General features: G+C 43.0%; 1 protein-coding gene across 1 annotated transcript in view; it reads left to right on the forward strand.

Annotated features, from left to right (window-relative positions):
- otofa (otoferlin a) overlaps positions 1 to 21,274 on the forward strand; it is a 108,417-nt gene that overhangs the window by 20,317 nt on the left and 66,826 nt on the right. The window contains exons 2-3 of the mRNA XM_008296053.1: positions 846 to 904; positions 18,361 to 18,449. Coding sequence (XP_008294275.1) covers positions 846 to 904; positions 18,361 to 18,449 — 148 coding nt within the window. The remainder of the gene's footprint in view (positions 1 to 845; positions 905 to 18,360; positions 18,450 to 21,274) is intronic.

Below are 21,274 nucleotides of genomic sequence, written 5' to 3' on the forward strand. Positions count from 1 at the left end.
GCTTGGTTGTCTGTCTCTAAGTGTAGCCCTGTGATAGACTGGTTACCTGTCCAGGTGAACCTGCCTTCTAGTGAGGATTAAGCGGTGTATAGATGATGGATGGATGTCAAATATTGGACAATTGTCTCTTTCTAGGCCTTTAACTCAGAGATTTGTGTCACTGCAGAACCATCCCTATAGAACGTCTTTCAGGTCTGTTTTGGGGCGAAAAGCCTGAGTGGGCACTCCTAAAAAACTGATGTGCAAAGCTCTTTGAAGGCGATAATCACCATTTTTTCTTGATGTTTTTGTCAAGTAGCAGCCCTCTCCTGCCTACATAAGCTAACAAACCCTCCATTGTTCTAGTTCCTCTGTGCTCGTAGAACTTGAGTTGCGTCCAGTAACTATTATTTGTCATCGTCTGCCCTGAGTTTCCTGAAAACCCTGGACAACAGACAAGGATCTGAAATGCACACTGCTTTTTCAATTATTTTTTTTATTTGCTCGAACCAGAAACAGTTATTTGTTGGATTTTCTGAACTCATCTTACTGCTCGTTTTTGCAAACAAATGAAATAAAATGTGATTATGTCTGGCAAATAAACAGAGCACGGAGCAGCATGTGTGTTAGCTTTCTCCACAAAATGGTTTTTAATCCTATAAAAATCCAACAATTATTTGCTAATTTCTGTGACTAAAACCCTGAAACCGGATTCTGTCCCTGATGCGAGCAGATCAACACGGAGAGCGCTGTGCTGTTATAAATGCCCCGTGCTGTGAGTCCACCCACTCACACTGAGATAAACAGCGATCACAGTGACATTATTGAACCATATTTTAACCGCTGAACTCCTCCTCATCTTTCAGGTCTGCCCTTCTACAGCCGCATAGCGGAGAACTGCGAGGAGGTGGCCAACTTTAACGAGGTCAGTGTCTTTATTTACTCCGTCATAGCCGAAGCTCCCCTGACGATGATCGATCAGCAATTATCAGATAACAATACGCTGCATGTTTTGCTAATGAACTGGAGGAGGAACATCAGTAATTAGCAGACATTGGAGTTAATGGAGTCATCTTGTTTTACTACTTACTAAGTGGCTGAAATAACTGGACATCAGATGAATGAGTGCTGCAGGATTTCACATCTACAGGAACACAAACAGCTCCAGTTTGTTTTATGGAAGATTGGCCAAATAGGGTTTTTAAACTTTAGTTTTTTATATTTCTTTATCTTATTTGAAACACCTGATAGTAAAACTACTTTAAAAATAGGAAGGAAGTCTGGCGTGGAACATTATTTTTCCGATTTACTGGCGATGGAGCCATTTTGTTAATATCAGGATGAATTTAAATCTTTGTCACCTTCTCAGATAATTGGATTTTGAGCAAATGGCTGAGAATGTAAAATAGTTCACATTTTAGCAGACAACTGGAAAAGCTCACATGTGTTTCCCACATACGCTTCAGGAATCCAGCATGTAGTGAATCCTGTTTTCTAAAGCAGCTGTAGGGAGAAGAGATGTGAGATGTAAAACAAACTACTTTAAGCACGTTGAACAAATCAAGTGATGCTGCTGAATTGTTCTTATACTCAAATTCACATTATCCAGCTGTAGATAAGACTTTAAACCCTAAAAAACTCCCCAATAAATGTCCTGTAACATACAGAGGGCATGACACGACGCGAGCACACATTTGTACTGTATATATATGAGCTTGTTGAAGTATCACATTAGAAAAAGTTCATGTAAAAGTCAAGTTTCAGGGAAAAAAAACTAAAACGTTTTTATGCTCATGTGAGTTTTTTTATTTTTAAACAATGAGTTGATGCATACGGAACTTTGGAAGGGACGTGGAGAAAGAAAGGAAAAACAGGAGAGGAAAAAAACAGAGGCATCTTTTGCGAGATCTCGTAAAACTTTCTCGGGATCTCGCAACAACTTTCATGAGATCTCGCAAAACTACAGGGAACTCCAGTCCAGTAGGTGGCAGTAATGCACCTGAGCGTTCGATGCCAAACGCCAAATCAAAAGCAGATGAAGAAGAAGAAGAAGAAGTAAACAACTATAGGTACTTCTGGGTCTTTTTGGCAGTATGGAGAAACGACAGTGGAGGCCCCTCCCCCTCATACGAGACTTTTATTTTGAAACCAGCCTAAAATATAAAGACAGTCGAGCAGTGCTTTCCAAGAGGCACAGTTTTCACTAAACATCTGACAAGGTTGATGAGACTTTTACGAAATCTCGTAAAAGATGCCTCTATTTTTTCCCCTCTCCCTGTTTTTTTTCCTTTCTCCATGTCCCTTCCAGGGTTCTGTATAGTGGGAGTTTCTGATGTAAATTGAGCTCATATGATGGATCATCTTGTTCTGTTGCCTTTGCCTCCGTTCAACATGAAACATGTCCTCTTGTACGTGGACAAAGATTTGCTTCTTCTTCTTCTTTAAAATGTTTAATTCGCTGTATGCCAGATTTAGTAAATACCATAGAAGAAGAAGGTCTTGAATGCCAACAATCACAGGATGTGCTAATTTCACAGCGTGCAGGCCTGCGTGTCTTTCTGGCCGTTCTCAGACTGCGATGGTCAAACTCTAAGGGCGATGTAATGATGAGAACGTTTGTCCCAGCTGGATGCACACTGCATGAAACAGCACGTAGTTTATAAGGGAAGCTGTAAAGTGTGCCGTTTGGACTGCAGCCCTGGTTTTATTTCCGGTTTCTTCTAATCTCGTAGCTCATACCAGAACTTTCTGATGACACGGTGCAGTTTATTTGCTTCAAAGCAGATAATGGAAACAGGCCTGATTTGCATTTTCTTTTGTCTTTTTAAAAAAAAAAATGCAACTATTTAAAAGTTTGCTTGGTCATTATTTGGAGACGCTGCTATTGTACAGGAAGCAGAGTGCATCAGAAGCCCAGTGGAAGGAGAAACACATTCACATTAACAAGCAATTAACAGTTTCTTGTTTTGACTGTGAGAGAAAATTGCAGCGTGCAGAGAAACCCCCGTGCAGACGCTCGGGTGGCTTCGTATGTGCCGCCGTTAAACACTCGGCGACTCCCGTCTTAGCACCTCATTACTGGTGTAACACAAAAACCTCACTGGCTCTCACTTGCAAACGGCCGATGTCCTGCCAGTTGTCCAGTAATCAGCCTCTCCTGTTCACTTACGGTCTATCAGGGTCGAGGAGGTGAGGCAGAATTAGCGCTCGCCGCCCATGCGTGGCGCCGAACACTGTTGTAATTAAAGTAGACACTCCAAACTCCACCGCGAGAACGAGCCGCTCCAATAAATAGCCCTCCTGCCACACTTGGAGGTCTTTTAATGTGTAGAAGAAAGTTTGAAGCCCTTCACTGTTTCACTTTAACTCCAGTAAATTGCATTATTCTGAGCAGCAGCAGCAGCACACATGTGAGCGTCGCCTTCTGAAAACCCCAAAGGTTTTAGCTCGAGCCCCTCCGGTGCTGGTCCCTTCCCACTTTGGCTGCTGTGAGATCCGAGGTGGGCTGAAATGTTCCCAGCAGGATTCCAGTGACACTAAGAAACCGGCCTTATGATGGATTTATATGCAAAGAGTCGGACGGAAGGAGGAGAGGTGAGGAAATGAGGAGGAGATGAAAGTTGAGGGATTAGAAGAGAAGTGTGGAACAGAGGTGGAGGAGAAAGTCGGGGAATGAAAGTTTTTTTTTTAAAAAAGCAAAAGCGCCTCAGACATACATCGCACCTTCCCAGAGGAGCTTTGACTACACGTTTTTTTTCTTTCTTGCTTTGAGCTGCGCTGCTTTCTGCAGAGAAAAACATGTTTTCCTTTGATGGGCTCACAAGCTGAGTGCTGCTTCCTTTGCTGATAACCACGGCTTTTGTTTTCAGTCTAATCAGGAGAATGGCTAAATGACTGTATGGCCACAAACACACACACACACACGCACACAGACACACACACACACATCAAAAACACACATACGCTGTCCCTGCTGAAACAATGAGTTTTTCTTTCTACAGAAAATTGAACAAAAAAGAGGAACTGTGAAGGCAATGTTTATAACGGTGCAGCAGCTCCTTCCGTGGTGGCTGCTGCTGATACGTGATGCCCTCCGACAGCCTCACCCGACTCGCCACGGAGGTCGTTAGCATCATTCAGCGTCAACACTACTGTACTTCGTGTTGTGTTGCTGCTTCTCCCCACCCCTGATGTGATGAGCGGCTCCTTAGCACATCCTCCTCGTCGCCGTCCTCAGCGCCGAGGCATTTGCATGGCTCAGTAGGCTCGGGCCGGCCCCTGGATTTGAGGGCCATTACCACAGAGTTGTGTGTCTTGTTGCTTTACGCATGGACTGGCAGGAAGCCTTTGAACTAGTATGCGGATAGACTGGATGGGGAATCTGTATTCATTATTCATCCCATGGTGGGGCTTTTAGCTGCAGAACACCAGGGCTTTCCCTTCCCCGCCCCCCCTTCACTCATTAGACATAACTGGAGCAACGAACACAGAACCCTGCGAGCGCTGGATGTGGCCACAGGGTTCGGTTTTGGGCCTTGCAGATGCAGCGGTAGAACTGTGGGTTTAAACCAGAGAGCACATGTGAGAATTCCGTTTGGTTTACAAACAAGATGTCGAGAGTTTTGAACCGTGCAGACAAGACTTTCTGCACACATAATGAGAAGATTCGTTCTCCGCTAGCTCGCAGCCGCCACAGCCCTGCAGCGTGTGCAACATCTGACTTTTTAATGAGAGTCTTGCGATTACGCAATGCTGAAATTCTCAGTCCTTTTACTTTTTCATGGGTTTTTTGGATTGTTGTGTACTCACTGTTTCACAAAAGGGACTTAACGTATGTGAAGATGGTGAAAGAGGGCTGTTCCCACCACCAGAAGGAGGTGCGATCGCCCTCGGCTCTCCTGGGTACAATTACGCTCGTTTCTTCACGGTTCTCGGTAGATGTTTCCAAGCATCTTGGAGAAGTTGTCACGATTTCTCTCAAGGGTGAAAAAAATCCAGTTGACCAGCAGCAAATAGGAAACAGATAGGCCTCGACTACAAAGAGGAATCTGAGGTCATTTTAGGTTTGATTCTGGGTTTGGTTCATTAGTTAGTCGTGAACAAAAGTTTCTATACACTCGTATGTCACGTCATGGCAGTCTTGAGATTTCAGTAGCTCCCATAATCTGAATTTCCTGTTGGAGTCATTTCGTGTGAGCTCAGCGAGACGAGGAGAGATCAGCTGTTTGACCATCTCAGAATCTGTTGAAACTTTGTAGGAATGATCTTTGGCATCTGAAACTGACATCTGACTCTTTTTTTTTTAGCTGAAATTCCAACATTTCCATAATTTTTCACCCAATGGAAATTTTCAGTACATCTGTCCCGTGGAGCTCAGTGCGCAGATAGTGGGAGGAGAAGATAAGAGTTTGCAAATGGTGTCAGAGCCACTTCACTTGTATGTGCCTTTAAATGAGTCTAAAACAGAAGCTGATTAAAACACTGAAGCCTGATAGCCTGCTTGTTGACTTCATAGGATTTGCAGTAAACCTACGTATCAGTTTGAATCGTATTTGTTCTTTACTTGCTCCTATGACACCACCAACCAGCAGAAAAAAACAAACAACAACTGTCTTGTGAGATGACTGGATTCTTCCCTTGCATCACCGTAAAAATAGTTTTTATGACTTGAATAGTTTGTCTTCTTTGTGAGCGGCATAAAGGGACCACATCTGTGTTTCTTCTCACAGTCCTGTGATGATAATAAACTGAATCTTGGATCTTTCTCGTAGCAGCTTTCACACAAAGGGGTCGTAATATTGATGAGCGTATTAATTATGTATTCACGCTGTCTTTCCTGACTTTGGCTGCAGCAGTTCCTTTGTTTGTAGCCGGTGTTATATTTTAAATTCCTCACAGTGGTTTAGGTTTGTAGTTTGTTCTTCTTGTGAGAAATATGTAAAGCTGCTTACCTTCTATAGCATATAGGAGTCAGCCTACTTTGAGCTTGAAATTGTGTTTTTATGTTAATTTTTACTTGCTTACAAGATCGCCGCCAGGGTTGCAAGTGAAAGAACAAAACCGTGTTGGAAGAATTCATATAAATAACACGTTAGTTTAATAGGATGTAGTATTATAATTACAGTCAGATCTACTTGTGCCTTCATAGCTTAGCAGCGGTGTTGATAAGACTGTTAGCATTCACACAGTCTGCAGGGCTTTTTGCAGCTTTCCCTCCTGCTTTAGCTGCTTTAGCTGCTTTAGCTGCTTTAGCTTTAGTCTGAATTATGTTTTCGCCCCAGAAAAATGTGACTAAATGAACTTTATAAACACTTTGTTAGGGGTTGTGTCGGTATCATTACCTCAAACTAAAATAATTCTAAATAAATCTTTTGTTACTGTTTCTTTTATTTATTATAAATTCTCTTTTTTTTAAACTGTAGACGGGCAAGTTACCATATATGGTAACTACCATACATGGTAACTTGATTAATCTGGATTTACAACATTTTTTTTTCTAAAGTCACAAAAATATCTTGAAATATCCTTCAATAACGCCCTAAGGTTGAAATCTTCATTTTCCAGGTATTTCAAGGAGCGCCCTATAAAGGGTTAATGTCATAGTCTGACCTTTGTTTGTCCCTCTGTAGGTCTGTTCATGTCTGTGGTTACTGTCAGTGTCGTCTGTTACCAGCGTCGCCTCTTTCATGTGATTATATGCAGATTCAGAGACTCTGGGTTTAGTAACACCACATAATAAAAAACGATATCCTGGATTTAGCTGTAACGACCACACTAATCAGTTAGCTTCATGTCTTTACAACATCACACTACTTTGTTCTTTCCTCACAGTGAACAAAACTCACTTTTGTCACTTCCATGTAAACAGATCTCATTTCTGTGAGTTTTCTGGAACAGCTGATGCCATCGTTCTTCTTGGGAGGACTGTTAACTTCCCCTCTGAAAGCCTCATCAGCCCGACCACTTCTCTGAACTCGAGGGCGTGTTGTGGCTGATCAAAGCCAGTCCAACGAGACCACAGCCATCTCACTTCCATACCACTTCCCATCCTGCATGGATAATCATGTTTGGGAAGTTAGTGGGTCCAAGTAAGGCGTATATGTTATATGAGAACACACTGTATCACTGTCAGGGTGAGGTTTTTAAACTAATATACGTTATACAAAGTTCATATCCAGTAAGTCAGAATACAGGGCGTATAACTTCATGCATTATGATGATCTGCCTCTGGGGATCATATTCTTGCTGCTGTTTTACTGACCACTTGACCACCAGTATGGAGGAGAGAAGCAGCAGCTGCCTCTGGACCAGACACGAGCTGGAATACTGCCGATGCTAAAAATAGTTTATGTACTTCGCCGGTTTTTAAGATTCAGGGCTGCTCCGGGGAGGTGCTTTCCCGTCTCTCACTAACCTGAATAAATGATGAACAGGATGTTTTCTTTTGCTTGTTTGGAGTTTAAAGGAATGTGGCAGTTAAAATGAGCAAACTAGGATCTGCAAATGCCAAAGTTGTACATATGACTTTATGTCCTCCTGGTTTGTGTGCAGAATAACAAGACTGCTGGATTTAAAAAAAAAAAAAAGATATATGTCTGCACACACTCATATAGAGAAGAAAACATCATTTCTGTAACAAATGCTGCACTATATTCTGATTGCGAGCCCTGAGGAGAGGACGAACACACACAGGGGTTTATTGTTCTTTTTACTGTGTCTGTAAGTGTGGCCGTGTGCATCAGCTCGTAGCTCCTTCACCGTGTAGAGTCTGTCTCAGGAGGTGCCTCCGTAAACACTGGGGCACATATCAAAGAGACGCAGCAAAGTCCCTCAACTATAAAGTGTTACCCAGTAAAAACAAATTATGCACAAAAGCGGCAAAGTTGTCGTAAAATGCATTTTTCACGTCTGAAGCACCCCATTAAGTGAAACTACGTGGTGGACGTCTGAGCGGATTTATCTCTCGAGGTAGACAACAGCCAGAACAGAGCCGAGCGGGTTTTCTTGTTTTTTTTATTGTGGTCTTAATAGCGGGATGAGACAGAGGAAGGCTGGTTTGCATCTTCTCATACGACTGCCTGAGATGCAAGTGAGAAGTTTTGGGTTCCTTTACTGCATCAAAGGGAGGATGCCGCTCTGACAGCATATCGCTGAGGATGATCACCATATTGTGTGTGTTTGTAGGCGTGTAACAGCACACGAATTTGTAGAGACACACACAAGGATCCTGTGTGCATCACTAAGAGTTTGGTGTTGCACAACAACCGTTATCTTCCTTTTTCACTCGTGTTCTTCTGCAGAGGGGCACGATTTTAAATAATTAAACACGAATTCGCTGCTTTTTGTTGTGCCATTTCTGACACAGCAAATGAGTTTGAACACAAGTTAGAACTTCTGTTGTTAAAATGATAAGGACAAAAAAAAAAAGGTTTGGATTGAGGGATGAGTGCTCTCTCCCTGCACAGCACCATCTATTTTTAAGGAGTGAAGCAGTTTACTTGACAAGTACACTGTCAGTCATTCTGGACCATCTGGTTTCCCGCAGCAGGAACTGGGGAAATAACTGCAGCCCTGTTACAGAGTGTCTGGAAACTAAATAAGACTGGATACAGATTCTTGCACCTATCTTTAAAACAAAAAACATTGTCAGTAACCACCGCTATCATTAGCTGATCTAGCTTCCTATCTGTATCAGTGTAGTATTAATTAAGATAAGAAGCAACACCAGCAACAGCCACTGAAGCGTATTAGCTGGCTGCCACGATCACTAACACGTGTGCACATGTCCTGGGAGACTGAAAGATCCCGACTGGATTAGCGACAACACGTCTGCACCCGTGGCATTTTATTTGACACATACGATAAATTAGGCCGAGATGAATGGAGGAACATCGGAGCATGCAGACAGAGTGACACACGAGAAACAGGGCTCGGGTGGAAATGAAAACACGGATGGACGGCTGAATTGGAAAAAGAAAATTGAGCTGGTGGTGCGGTGGGCATGTCGGCGGGGCTGTCAGCGCGTCGGACAAGGTCGAGTTTCCCTGAAGAACCGGCTTATCAGACAGGATGTTTCATCTATACTGTCAGACACACACACACACACACACACCTTGTGACAGAATACTAACAGTACGATGCATTACACTTTAACAGAATCCATTCTTAAGCTCGGCAAAAGTTAGAAAGTCTCCAAAAACCTGAACCCCTGCAGGCATGTTAGCAGCTCTGTGAGCCTGTGTTGGCACTGCAGGTTTTTAAAGTACCTTCAGCATCCTGCCATCCTCACAGTGCTGATGCTGTTTACCACCGACAGTTTTTTACCATCTTACCTTAGCATGTTAGCCTTTACAGAAAAGAGAACTAAACACAGAGTACAGCAGATTAGGTTATTATTTATATGTTAATGTAGATTCACAACAGTAGAAATGAGTGAGGGACATACGAGATGTGTCAGAGGACAGTCACTAAATGTAAAACCTTCTGCTATGTCGGATAGCAAGGCTGTCGGATTGTCAAGACGGAGGTCCAGATACGAGGAGGGCTTGATGCTGGAAGGCTCATTAGTTGTTCATTATTCTTCCTAGTTGTTATAATGAACTATCTACATGTAGGATATTGATCAGCCGATTGTCACAGCACAGGAGTCTTTTATGAGCTGTACCAGTCTGTCCTGGGAACGTGTCGGATGTTCTAGCTTGTACTGACACAGAGCTATTGTTGTCTCTGTCTGTTTGGTTGGTCGGTCTGTGACTTCCTGAACGCTGATGAAAACTTGTTTTCTAACAAACTGATGCAAACCGACTTAATTAGTTGGACAAACTCACTCAATGAGTGGGACTAGTGTGTTGTTAGAACACTACGCATCGCTGGATTTCACGCCTAACTGACCGGTGAGCTTGTGCACGGGCCCGTTGGTTGACATCAACGGTTAGTAAATCTGTGGGATTGTTCAGTCAGATAATACGCCCTTATCCTGATTTATGACATAAAACGCCATGTCGGAGTCAGAATCCAAGGCTGTCGCTATGTTAAGGCTGTTTTTATGGGTTTGGTCCGTGGGGTTGGTTCCTCTTCCCCAAGCTCAAGGGCTCATCAAGGAGACCCGTTTAGAAGACGTGGACGACATCAAGATGGCTGTGAGGACGGAGCTGAGAGGATCCTGAAGAATCCTTCCAGGAGTGCATGGCGGCGTGAAGAGAAGACTGGAGGAGGGTGGTAGACTCCAGGGGGATTACTGGGAAGGAGAACACTGGTAGTTTGAATTTGAAATATATCTTTTGTGACACCAGTCCTGAAACTTTGCCGCAACACGTCGTATAGCAATGCATGATACAGGCTGCAGAGTAAGTTGTTGCTGAGGATGGAAGTACTTGCAAAACTTAAGAACAAATGGAATGGCAGCAGTTTTTCCTCTTCTAGATTTGCATGAAATTTGCTCCAAGTTGTGAAGATAAATATCACCAAACTCAGAGTCTCCAGCGTGTCACAGTGATAATGCTGTTATTTAATTAAAGCTGAATCCACACTGCAAAGACAGAAAAACTCTTTTCTCACAGTCTTAAGTATCATATACCACATGGATCTGACTGATGCACATGGAGCTACCTGGTAAAGCTTGCTGTAATGAGGAAGTGGCTCATACTGCCTCTTTCAGCAGTCCGCCTTCATCTCTTTCATCCTTTAAGAATGCATCTAAGCCCGTCGAATCCCAGCGCAGACAGCTGCGTCATCGTAACATCACAACAGAACCTGTAAACTTAAACCGAACACCGTGAGCTCCGCGACTGTAAATGTACTGTACTGCTCTCTGAAGATAGACCATATTGTTCATAATTAATCATAGAGGTGTTTTCGTTCTCTGTATCCATGGCAACAGTCATGAGATATCAAAGGGTGCTGAGGGGGGGAACTGAGGACGACCCGGTCATCCATCTGTTCGCCTCGATGCAGCAGCGTGGGATCACAGGCGTAATAGCTTCTCCTCATCTGAGCGTTTAGCTCCTCTGATTGGCCACAGTGGCCTCAGGGCTCACAACTAGTGAGATCATACCTGTCACTTTTAATGAGCGACCCCGCTCAACCAATTAACCGGCGTACAGTACCGAGGCTAAAGGAGGGAATCTGGGAATAGTAATCTGTGATATTCAGACAGTGAACGGAGCGGAGGATCTAAAATAAGACCAGTGTTTATTGCGTCTCAGATTATTGTCGTACATTCCCTTAACCGCGTAAACAGAAATTAATTTTGATAAAGTACGTCAGACTGAACGCCAGAGCAGCAGCTTTACGTCAGTCATTGTTCGAGGCTCCATGACTGCTTAGTTTGAGCTGCAAAGTGGACAGAAGTGAACAAGAGCACCATGTCACTTCTTATTCATGTTTGTCTGCGTTTCTCTAAGTTTAGTGCATTCAGAGGTGTTTTCAGTTATTCTGTCTGATCACCAAACTCTTATCAGAACAGACCGTTTTCCCGCAAACACTTGAAAAGCAGAAGATAGATTCAAGTTATCCAGTAGCTCACATGTTACACACAACAGAGGAGACAACGTACAAAAGAGCACGCAACTGAGGTGACGTCTGGTTGAAGAAACAGCAATAAGGTGCCTAAAAATGCTGGTATTTACAGAAATGTGCAAAAACTAGGGATGCACCATATATCGGCGACCACATCGTATCGGCCGATATGAGTGTTTTTCTGATATATCTGTATCGGTCCGATGAACAAAAAAAAACGATGATTGGCTAACATCAGCGCCTTCGTCTCTATGATCTGCAAATCTTAACATCGGTATCAGCAATGAATTTTAATATCGTGCATCACCAGCAAAAATCGTGCTAATTGTTGGTGTTTACAATAAAACAGAAAGTTATGCGAGTACAGAACACAAAGAATAGAGTTTGATAGACGTTCGTTCAGGTGAGGACCCCAGAGTTGAATCATTTATGATTGGCTGTTTCACTGGTTCATGAAAAGGAAAGTCAAGTTTACTTCTGTTGTTCTTTTCGTATCCAAAGGCATTTTAAAGTGCTTTCCATAATGTATGACCATGTTTAAAAGAAATAAAAACTGTATAAAAAGCATTAGAATGCAAATTACGAAGGACAGAACCCTTTTTAAATGCAAATGGAAAGTTAAGTTTGATAAGACGAGAAATGACAGGAGCTGCAAATAACTGCCTCCGGAGTTTCGTCCTTGTAGACTTGCTGACACGAGTTTAGCATTACGACTGAACAACGTCTCCTGTGTGTGAGTCAGGCAGCTGAATACTGCAGGACATATTTTCACTGCGCGGCCTTTATGCTTTATTGTTCCAGTACACAAAGTATTGATTTTGTCACATTCATATCATGATATCACAAGCTCCATCAGCTTTATCGGCCTCCATTTGTAACCTGAATGTCACCTCGCTCTCCATAAAATGAGTTATAATCTGTGGGACCTTTAGCAGGTCTCTCACCGGCACTTCAGTTTGTCTTCACTGTGTCGCTTCGTCACAAAGAAGTCGGGACTTGTCAGCGGCAGCCATATAACCTCCTGAGGAATCTGGCACCATCCTGTGAAGGTTTTATTGGCGTAGCTATGGCAACGCTGAATCAAGCGCGGAGCCTTTTCTAAGACAGGTACCTGCATCCATCCAGCGGACCGATAAAACCTGGCACCGTGCTTCTGGAATGTGTTTAAACTTTAATTTTATGTTCGGAGACTGAAGATTAAAATTAAACATTTTGCTAAACCACCACCCTCACATCATCACGTTATTTATTCATGCTTATTGTACCTGTTCAATAAATAAACAGCTGAGTAAAGAAAAGGAGTGCCAACAAGAAGCATAATCTTCTTCAAAGTATGAGCTTTTATATGTTTCAACTTGGCTGTTTGCATACCTATTATTTCAGAAAATAAGAAATGTGTGTACAGGAAAACTGCTTACCCTGACAAATATGGATATTTTGCTCGGTAATGGAGCGTCGCCCCACCAGCCACTGCTTTGTTTCAGAGAAAAATAATAGCTTGCGTTTCAAAATGAAAGAGTTTCGTTGAGTTTTTTCAGCCCTGTAGCCAAATTTCATTTGACTGCTTGTTGCTCTGCTTCTCTGAACCAGTGCACAGTTAAAGCGCACTAAACCTTTCCATTTTCTCACTTTAATGGATTCTCTGCTCTCGTTTCATTCGTCAGCACTGCGCGGGCGTTTAAACCAGCATCTCGTCCGTCACGGCAGCCGTGAAAGCGTCGGGCGACGTGAAGAGCTTACACCCCGTGAATTCAGAGATAAGTTGTCGAGAATGAGGATGAGACGCATGTAGCAGAGATAAGGAGGCTGCAAGGAAGAAGCTTAAAGTTTTTATTCAGGAAAAAAAGGGAAATTAAACCTTCATTCGCACATGTAGCGCTCATGTTGGTATCGTCGGTGCAGGCGCAGATTAAAATTTGCGGTTCTCTCGCTCTGTGGCTGCTCAACGTCTCTGGTGTTGGATAAACAAAACATAATCACATCGTGGTGTTTCTCATTTGAGCTCCAGCGTGTGTGTGTGTGTGTGTGTGTGTGTGTGTGTGTGTGTGTGTGTATTAGGTGTCATTTCCTCCATTAGCTGTGTGTGTGACATTAGCGCCACGCTGGGGCTTCCCTTTCCTCTCTGGAGGAGCTGGAGCTGTAAATGAAATGTGGTACGACTGTATTAGCCGTAATCTCCGCCAAGGACTCTCACTCTGAGGCCGTGAAAAGACAGAAGCTTAGAAAGAGGCAGCAGAACTGGCCTTGCTTGTGCTGGGAGGAGAAACCCCAGACGGTAGATCCTCAGGGCTGAGAGCACACAAGGATGTTTTAATGCAGCGTATCACACACACACACACACACACACACACACACACACACGGCCACAGATCCTTGACGGCAGGTCGGACCGGAGCAGGTGGGAACCCCGTGGTCTGCTAATGGGACGGTCCTGATGGATCTCTCGTCTGACAGCCTGCAGTGTTTTTCCCGAACTTCAGCAGGAGGTGAATGAGTTTTAAATCACCTGTGCAACCTTTATCCGTACGCTCAGCCTCTTTTGCATGATACTGTAGCAGAGCGACGCATAAATTCATCACCTTCGGAAGCTCAACTCGCAGCCTTGTCACAGTTAATTACCGAGAAGAGCTGAGCAATGCATCGCAATGTGGTGTCCGACTAATGCACATGTTAATGCCTCCTAAACAGACTTGTAAAAAGGAATTGCTCGGTTTCTTTTTGCACATCGATCCTATTTTCCTTTTTGCATGAATTGCTGAATATTTTAGAATTCTCAAATGCAAAGCCAGTCCCTTAAGTACCCAGCTTAATTAATAAGAGTAATTCCCCCTCCTGCGATGTAAAGCCAGCAGCGACAGACCTGGGGAGAGCTCGTGGATGTATCTCCCATTTCCCTGCTAAAGTTAGTTTTAATTAGAGGTTAAAAGTTGCTTGTTCGAGCTTGTTTTCGTTTCTTTTTAACTGCAGAATAGTTCCAGAAATATTGAAATTGTTGCATTAATGATGACAGATAATTTGGGATAAAAGAGAAGAAAAGAAGAAACAGAGAACATGTACACTTCCTGCAGCCTTTCTCTTTCTCTTTCTTTCTCTTTCCCTTCTTGTGCTCACACGTGGCCTGTTTGACATCAAACAACACCAGCTAATGCCAACGTACTGCTCTGATCATGTGTTTTTATTTTGGTTCATTAACGTTGTTCTTCTGGCAGTAACTAAACCCCTAAAAGCTCATCTCTGTCTATCAAAGTTTTCTCTAAAGATAATCCCTTCTTTGCTGCCTGGAATGTGAGCAGATCTATGAATATGTAAATGACCCCCTGCCTCCATCTCCATCCCTGAAGCTCCAGCTGCCGGCGCACCAACAACGCTGCTTCAGCGCTGTAAAGCTAACTACTGTACTGCTGGACTGATTCACGCTCATGTTAAGTCTCCGTATCTTTTACTTTGTCAGCCTTTAAATGATGTAACTGATTGTACGTTTCTGGCCTCGCATCTAATTTGTGCTGCTTTAAAATCTACCATATGAACAATATACATTTTTACCCCATATGCTGATACTTGAGGACATTTTGTTCTTCTCATGTTTGTTTCGGTTTTGCTTAGATTTCTAGCACACACACACACACACACACACACACACACACCTACACACACAAATGGGAGCAACTGTAACATAAGCAGTTGCTCCTCGGGGACCAAAAGTACAGTCATGACTCTAATCCGACCCTTAACAATCCTAAACCTGCTATTCTTTTTAGGAAAAACCAACAGAACCCATAAAAACAGCCTTAACATAGCGACAGCGTTGGAATCTGACTCCGACATGACATTTAATGTCACCAATCAGGATGACGGCGTATTATCTGACTGAACAATACCTCCGTCTTGACAGTCCGACAGCCTTGCTATCCGCCATAACAGAAGGTTTTACATTTAGTGTCGGACTATCGACTGTATTTCTGGTTCTGATCCTGCTGATAAATATACGAGTGTGCACTACCTGCGTTTTCATATTGATCTAATTCTACTCATTAACTAGACAAAGTCAATAATGCAGTTCCAAGAATTCCTCATCAGCTGGGACCAGCTTGGCAGATACACACAGTTATATCACAGATCATTTCATCCCATAAGAGCCTTTTCACAGATCATCAAGTCGGATCTTATTGGCTGTTCAGAAGTGGATTAACTGTTATGCTGAGTATGTTTATGACTCTTGTTTTATTATATTTTTAATCCTTTACAAAGCCGTTTTTATGAATTTCTTTGTTGTGATGGTGAAGCTGGTCCGTAGCAGTACATTTACTGAGCTTGCTGAGTGATTACAGCTCATTTATCTGTTTACTACTGCCAAATTAACTCTACACTGATAAAAATTTACGTTAATAACTCCCATGCGACCGGCCCTTCGTGAGAGATGAGCTGCTGATGTAAAATAAAGCAAAGTAGTGAGTGCCTGCTCAGTCTGACAGAGCCAATTAGTCATTAGTAAAGACATCACTGAGGAGGTTTCGGGTAAAAATGATGCAAAAATAAAGCTGTTTTTAAGCTTCTCCTGTCAGAGCGGCCTCCATGAAGCTACCTGATTCCCTCCAAACTGAGCTAATTAAAGTGAAATGCCAAAGCAGGAGCTATCCTTCAAAGAGATTCTCACACTCACCACAACCTGAGCTTTTTTGCTCGAAGATAGGCCAGACTTCATTACCATACAGTTTTGCTTGGCTCCTGCTTTTCTTGTTTTACCTCATAGCAAAAAAAAAAAAAGGTCATCAATATTCTTAGTTGGCGCAGTATAACCTAGAGATGTTTATGGTAATAAATAAAACATTGTGGTTTTTTTCTTTCCCAGTACGTTTGTAGCTGGTAGGGATTGATTTAAACTCAAGGCTACTGCAGAGGAACAGATGGATGCTGACATGAGGCCTTGAATCTGGACCTGGACTGAAAGGAATAAAGCAATGTTTAAGAGTTGGGTGAGAAGATAGATGCTGCTGTCATGTCTGTGTAGTATTTCAGAGAGGACACTCTTTACTGAAATAGAAGTAGAGATACTTGTGTAAAATGAATCTGGTAATGAAGTATTTGTACTTCGTTACTTCCCACCTCTGTAGTATTTCAACCATGTCGCCACAAAATTACATTCATGTACAACTAAGCTGCATTCTCAGATACAGTTTGAAGGGAAAGCACGTTGGTTTTTAAATACGTAAATGTGACACATCTGCATGAAATCATTGCACCTTATACCCGAGATACAGCCCGAATTACGCTACCACATGATAACATACTGATTTTGGGTTTATTGCTTAGCTCGGTCCATTTAGTTGTTTTCTACATGTATGTAACATATAATATTACAGATCGTCAGCGTGCATGTGAGCGGTAACACCAGAAAGAAGCCGCAGAAATCACTTGTGCAACGTGAGCAATGTGTCACTGCCAGCCAATCCTGTTCCGTGATTTGCGTCATGTGGTAGCAACATGCCGCTTTGTTTACACATGATAGTCCAGAACGCGAGGCGACTGATTCTGTGCAGGTCTGACGGGGTGAGAATGTAGCTTAAAAGACCAACAGAGTCCACATTAGGAGGCAGGAGGTGTGGATGGTGATAGAAACCTTTATGGATGAAAGACAACAGTCGTCAGACTAAAGGTTTCATCTTCTGTTGTTGTGAAAAGCTCACTACTGCCCCTAGAGGCCAGGGGAACTTCCGTTGTGTAACTGGATATGCAGCGTTTTCCTTTTGCAGCTGTTTATGAAAAGCATTCTTGTATTTGCAGCTCGTTTGTGTGCATGCCCCCGTCAGCCACCATAAAACAGTAGCTACTGAATGTAACTCCAGTTTTATGTCGAAAACTAGACAACGGAGGGTTTTGTGATTAATTTTACATCAATGATGGGAGACTGCAGCTGAATGAGGACTTGGAAGAGGCAGAAAAATGGCACCTGTTGTCTGGTTTTCTGTCTCGTCTTGTTGCGGTTCTTTCAGGGCTGCTTTGAAGTACCCGTCTTTGAGTAGGTACTTTTTTCTCCTCCAAAACTGTCCCTGAGAGAGGTTCCACAGCGAGGGGAGTGAAAAACATCCTTATGTCTCCACATGTGTGAAGATGTGGAGGCTTTGGAGTTTTTCAAAGGCACTTTGAGAGAGCAGAGCTGAAAAAGCAGAACGCTGAGTACGACTGCTGATTATCTTGTTGTTAAATTTTTAGGTGAGCAGTACATAATGTAAATGATTGTTAGAATGACTCCATCCAAACTCATTCTGCCCATCAGCTCCTCTGAAGCTCACAAATAGAAATGCAAAAACACTGCATCATGGTATCACATGTGATTTCTTCATACTGACCATTTTGGCTCTACTTGGACATCCAACTCCTCAGCATGGAGCTGTTTATAAAAGACATCTTAGACTGTTTTTCCTTTTTCATTGACTAGTGACAGAGTTCAGGATCAATATTAAGAAACTGAGGAATAATGTTGATAATTATTAATTGTTTAAGTTAATTGTCAAACAGACATGTTAGAGGTTTGCTTGTTCCATCAGTTCACATCAAAAAAAGGCAAATAAAAGAAAATCAATGACGAGGAATAGAACCATTTTAAACACTATTAACTGGTCTAAACTATTGTAAAAGGGACATCACAGTGGATATGACTGATTTTCTAACTAACTGATGAATCAGACAACACAAAAAGCAATCTGTACGTCATTATGTGTAGATGGATTATAGATTGTATTGTATAGATCACATCATGCATACACTTTTTATTCATTATTTTGTTTTTACCTGTGTTTGCCTTGTCCTGCCTGATATTTTACCTGTATTTCATGTTCTACTCTTTACAATCTGTGTCTGTTGCAGATGTTTCGATGGCCCATTGCCAGCAGGCTGGATGGAAACGAGATGCTCGAGATCCAGATCTACAACTACAGCAAAGTCTTCTCCAACAGGTGAGATGCAGTGCACCGCCTCCCACCTTCCCTTAGAACAACATCCACCGCACCAAGCAGCGTCACAGCGGCGGCAGAGTAAACAGTTTGTGGTTTCAGCGCCCTGCCTGCCTTCCTGTCGCAGCCGCTGACCGATTGAAGCTGACACACGGCGCGTGTTTTTCAGCTAAAGGAGTAAAAGCTTAAATTCCCCAAGAGCTTGTTCTAAATTGACTCGATTGTCTGTGTAGCAGGCTGCAGACCACAGAGCTGGCCATGAGTGAGTCTGACGTGGGGAGGGGGGCGGACAGAGGAAATGAAACAGCGTTAGAGCCTAACGGGCACGTTTGTCACCAAACTACTATGAGACGCACACGGGGCGCCGTGGTGGACGACACAAGATGGATCTCATGGAGAACCTTTTTTAAAAATGATTTGCAATGTGTGAATCTGATTTTTCAAGGATTCAAGGAACTTTATTGTCACGCCAGCTCACATTTACATGTTTGTGGTACGAAATTAGTTCTCAGGTCCCAGTTTTTAAAAAGTCTCATAAATAATAAGAACAATATAAGTGTAACTACAGCAAAACTGTAAACATTAAAGTAGAAAAGCCAAGATCAGCCAAGATTAGCGCTGAATATTTGTGTAAACAGCGAGGCAGACCGTACATCGCACTTGTTATTGCTCTTTGATTGTGTGACTCATTGAACTCCTCAAAAATGACACTAAACTGATTTGTTTGCAGTTTGCTGTCATCATTTGTATGTTTTTACTGACAGCATCGGGGGAGAGCGTTTCCCGCTTTTACGCTCATCGCCCAAGTGCTGTTGAGCAATGCACAGACCTGATTCAAGGCCGCACCGAGACGCTAATCACTTCCAACAGTTTTTTCTGCAAAGAAGGCGCTGCAGCCACGTTTTTCTGTCGCCCGTCCCACGCGTGTCAGAGGAAACACATATGTTCCTATTTCAATCAATCCAGCCGTCTCCAAAGGCCACGTAGCAGTTAGCGGCTTCCTCGTGCGCAAGCAAATAGTATTTTTAGTCTTCCACGTCTATTTTCTTCCTCTCGACTCCCATAAATGCAGGAATTGTGATTTGCTTCTACGCACCAGACTGTGTCTGAGCAGATTCTGTGAAGAGAGGAGCTGCTGTTGCTCTGCCAGCAAGCCACACCTACGATAAGGTGTCAAAGTCATTTGTGGGGGGCTTTGTGCAGGAATTAAGTCATTTTCCTCGCTCCGTGCACCTCATTATTTTTCTTTTTCTAATTTGTTTTCTTCTTTGTCTCCCTCAGACACTATTGTGCGTTGCAGGCTGATGTGTGCAGGTGTGAGAAGTCTTGGCTGGTCGTGGAGGGAAGCTTGTTCATGTCCTGTGCATGCAGCAAATTCAGTTGGATGGTTACAGCGACTGTGTTTTTCTGTTCTGGACAGACTTGTGTGTCTTTTACACAATTTACAGTCCAGACGAAGGAAACGTTACACCCACGCAGTCACAGGAACTTAGTACACTCGTATCTCTCTGTGTATGAACGTAGGTGGTTCTGCTCGCGTGTGCGCTACTGTCCTGATATTTTATCTGTGTGACCTTATCATGTCTGCCGTGTGCGATTGTGTTTGTGTGTGCATGTGATGACACATTTCTCCTCCACTTACAAAGATGGCCCAGAGCTAAAACCCAGTGACAGGTGTGCAGACGGATGTTATATCAGTTCTGCATCAAGGCGGCGCTTAACTGCCATCAAGGGTTTGGTGGTGATACCGTGTGGAAGAACCAAACGGACAGAGACAGGTCGAACACTTCGCTGCCACACATTTGGTACGAGGTCAGGAAGTTTAGTGCAGCTTACAGCTTGCAGGATGACTTGCTTGATAAAGGGACTGGAAGCGATCGGCCCTCGGGGTGACAGCATTGGCCTGTGAGATGTTTCAGTCTTTGGTTTAGAAAAAAAACATCTCAACAAGCGGTGGACTGACCACCATGTAATTTTGCATTGACATTATGGTCTTTAGAGGATTTAACCTCATGAATTTTGTGATCCTCCAACTTTTCTTGGAACGCCACCGTTTTTGTTTTATCGAGATTCATCTCAAAAACTACAGAATGGATTACTGTGACACTTGGTACAAAATTCTTGTTGCTCGGTCAGAAGTGGTTACTGATGTGTATAAATAGAAATTTAAAGAGGAATGTGTCTGATAACAAAAATCATTCCAACAGTGTACATAAGGTGTGTACTTCTGACTTCTTATTTAATAAAACAGTAGAAGTCAGAGTAGGTAATAAATATTCTAGCATATACCCAGTTGAGAAGGAACCCCCCACAGGGTAGCGCTTGTAGTCCATCACTGTTTATTATAATATTAATGACATTGTGGAACGAGTGGAACAAGGAGGAGGCAGGTCGCTGTGTGTGAATGACGGGTCTTCTGGATTAGGGGCTGAAATCTAGAGGAAAAAACAGCAGTAAGGCAGCTGAACAATGGACAAATAGAAGGTATTGTGTTGTTGTAGGGGCTGAAAGGTGGCTCAGTGTTTAGCACCACTGTGGATGGATGTTGTTGTAGACGAGGTAGATCACTTTTGTACTGACAAACCCTGGAGCAGGTCAGGTGGTTCGGGTTCCTGGGGTTCTATTGCATGAAAAACTCACGTGGAAAAAGTATATAGATGCAGTTAAAACAAAACCCAAGAAGATCAGCAATCTTTTTTGTTGCCTGTCAGGACAGGACTCGGGGGACCTACATTGTCTTTGCTGCATATGTACTGGGCCCTTATGGGAGCTATACTGGGTTATGGCTGTGTAAGTTACATGTCAGAGAGTCAGCTCGAATAAACTAG

The sequence above is a fragment of the Stegastes partitus genome, unplaced genomic scaffold (genome assembly GCF_000690725.1).
Source record: "Stegastes partitus isolate 25-593 unplaced genomic scaffold, Stegastes_partitus-1.0.2 Scaffold1097, whole genome shotgun sequence".
Lineage (NCBI taxonomy): Eukaryota > Metazoa > Chordata > Actinopteri > Pomacentridae > Stegastes > Stegastes partitus.